Source organism: Penaeus chinensis, chromosome 11 (assembly GCF_019202785.1).
Source record: "Penaeus chinensis breed Huanghai No. 1 chromosome 11, ASM1920278v2, whole genome shotgun sequence".
Taxonomy (NCBI): Eukaryota; Metazoa; Arthropoda; class Malacostraca; order Decapoda; family Penaeidae; genus Penaeus; species Penaeus chinensis.
In genome coordinates this window covers 38787534-38790033 of record NC_061829.1, presented here as the reverse complement: position 1 = coordinate 38790033, position 2500 = coordinate 38787534, and the positions used below count along the sequence as shown (strand labels likewise).

At 44.2% G+C, this 2500-nt stretch overlaps 1 protein-coding gene across 1 annotated transcript in view; it reads left to right on the top strand.

Annotated features, from left to right (window-relative positions):
* Positions 1–2500, top strand: part of LOC125030700 (myogenesis-regulating glycosidase-like) — a gene marked incomplete at its 5' end in the record, with an annotated part of 6286 nt that overhangs the window by 1610 nt on the left and 2176 nt on the right. The window contains 1 exon segment of the mRNA XM_047620899.1: positions 1078–1235. Within this exon segment, the coding sequence (XP_047476855.1) occupies positions 1078–1235 (158 nt within the window).

Here is a 2500-nt window from a genome sequence, read left to right as displayed (position 1 = left end):
GAGAGGGATGGGGAGAAAGGGGAAGGGGAAACGGAGGGGGAGGAAGGGGGAGGAGGAGGAGGAGGAGGAGGAAGGGGAAGGAGAGGAGGAGGAGGAGGAGGAGGAAGGGGAAGGAGAAGAGGAGGAAGAGGAGGAAGGAGGGAGGAAGGGGAAGGAGAAGAGGAGAAGGAGGGAGAGGGATGGGGAGAAAGGGGAAGGGGAAACGGAAGGGGAGGGAGGGGGAGGAGGAGGAGGAGGAGGAGGAAGGAGGAGGAAGGGGAAGGAGAAGAGTAGGAGGGGGGGAGAGGGAGGGGGAGAAAGGGGAAGGGGAAGGGGAGGAAGGGGGAGGGGGACGCGGAGAGGGAGGAGGAGGAAAGGGGAGGAGGAAGGAGAAGGGGAAAGAGAAGAGGAGAAGGGGGAGGGGGAGGGGGAGGGGGACGCGGGGAGGGAGGAGGAGGAAGGGGGAGGAGGAAGGTTAAGGGGAAGGAGAAGAGGAGGAGGGGGAGACGGAGGTGGAGGCGGAGGGGGAGGGGGAGGAAGAAGAAGGGGAGGCGGAGGGGGAGGAGGAGGAAGGGGGAGAGGAAGAGGGAGGAGGAGGAGGAGGAGGAGGAGGAAGGGGGAGGGGAAGAAAAGAAAAGGAGGAGAAGAGGGAGCAAAGGGAGGAGGAGGAGGAGGAGGAGAAGGAAGAACAGAAGGAGAAGGAGGAGGAGAAGAAGAAGAAGAAGAAGAAGAAAAAGAAGAAGAAGAAGAAGAAGAAGAAGAAGAAGAAAAGGGAGGAAGAGGAGGGGGGGGGGTAGGAAGGGGACTGTGATGCGAGGGGAAAAAATGAAGTTAATATTTTCCTTCTCGCTCTGTGGGTCATGGCCCTTACTGGGTTGTTGTTTTCTTTCTTTCTTTCTTTCCTTTTTTAAATATTTTTGTTTGTCTGTCTGGCTCTCTCTCTCTCACTCTCTCTCTCTCTCTCTCTCTCTCTCTCTCTCTCTCTCTCTCTCTCTCTCTCTCTCTCTCTCTCTCTCTCTCTCTGTCTCTATCTATCTTCTCTTCCTCCTTCCTCTCTCCCTTTTGCCTTCCCCCTTCATCTCTCCCTTCTTCCCTCAGGTCTCCTTGGCTACCCGTTCGTCTTGCCTGACATGATCGGAGGCAACGCATATGTTATCAAACCGAGCGCAGAATTGTTCATACGCTGGGCTCAGGCGAACACTTTCATGCCGAGTCTCCAGTTTTCTTTGCTGCCTTGGGACTTCGATGATGAGCAGGTGAGACTCTCCTATTGTTATTTCTTCTTTTTCTTGCATTTTGTTTTTGTTTGTCGGTGTTGTTTGGTGTTGTTTGTAGAGGGGTCGTTGTTGTTTTGTTGTTAATAGCGTTGTTATTATCGTTATTATGTTTATTATTTTTTGCTGTTATATTTATCCTAGTAAGAAACTATAGTCAAACTTGTTTTTTTTCTTCTTCTTTTTTTTTTTACAAAATTACTTGTTCCTTCTTTTTTACTGAATGAGACGCATGAGGCGGAAACTAAATTATATAAATACCAACTTGCATTACCAAAATAAAAAAAATCTTAAACTTGCCAGGAAAATAATGATTTGTGAGGGGAGGATGAATATGAATGAAAATACTAATGTATGTAGCCTTTGTCCATTGAGATATTTAAATCTACTAAAATATAATGCACAAAAGAGATTATTAGTTTTAGTGGCTGATCAAATTACACTTGGTAGATATATAGGTAAATAGTAACTTCAAGTAAAAAATAGATATTCAAATAGATAGATAGATGGTGGTTGTTCAACTTATCACTTAGCCACCACACAGGTAAGATAGACGTATATATAAGATAATAAAAGCGATATATGGATATACAAGTAAATACAAAAATAGATAGATAAAGAATGAATGAAAGAAAGAAAAAAACGACAGCTCAAAAATTTTGGTTTTATTGTAGGACGATGGAAAAAAATAGAATTATCTTTATTCCAAGAACCGCTTAATTATTATCTGGTATCGGAGGTTGTGTGTTGAGAAACCTGCTTAGGAATTGCTTCAGGTCAACTATAATAAAATCTCCTAATGCTACTTGTTGCAACGGGTGATAAACTGTACTCTTGTATTTAAGAGTATTAAATGTCTTTATGTGGTGTTGTATCATTTTTGGTAGGTTCGGGTAGTAAAATACATGAATAAATTATGATTCCTTTTGTCACAGTTATAGTCTTGTCTTTTGTGGAATGTGTGAATTATGCTTTAATAGTTTGGGGATAATTTATCTTTCCTTTTATGTACAAACTGCCTTGTTTCAGTCATGAATATTACGTTTCCTGAATGCTTTATCATGTCCAATATAGTCTTTCACACCTCGCCGATCTCCATTCTCTAGCGCCCCTCTCCCTGCAGTATTTAATTACATGTGTTACCTCTCCCTCTGACAGCTACAAGTCCGTGCTCCCTTTTCTCTCTCCATCTCCCTTCCCTCTCTCTAACCCAGTCTCTCTTCCTCTCCATCTCCCTTTCCTAATAC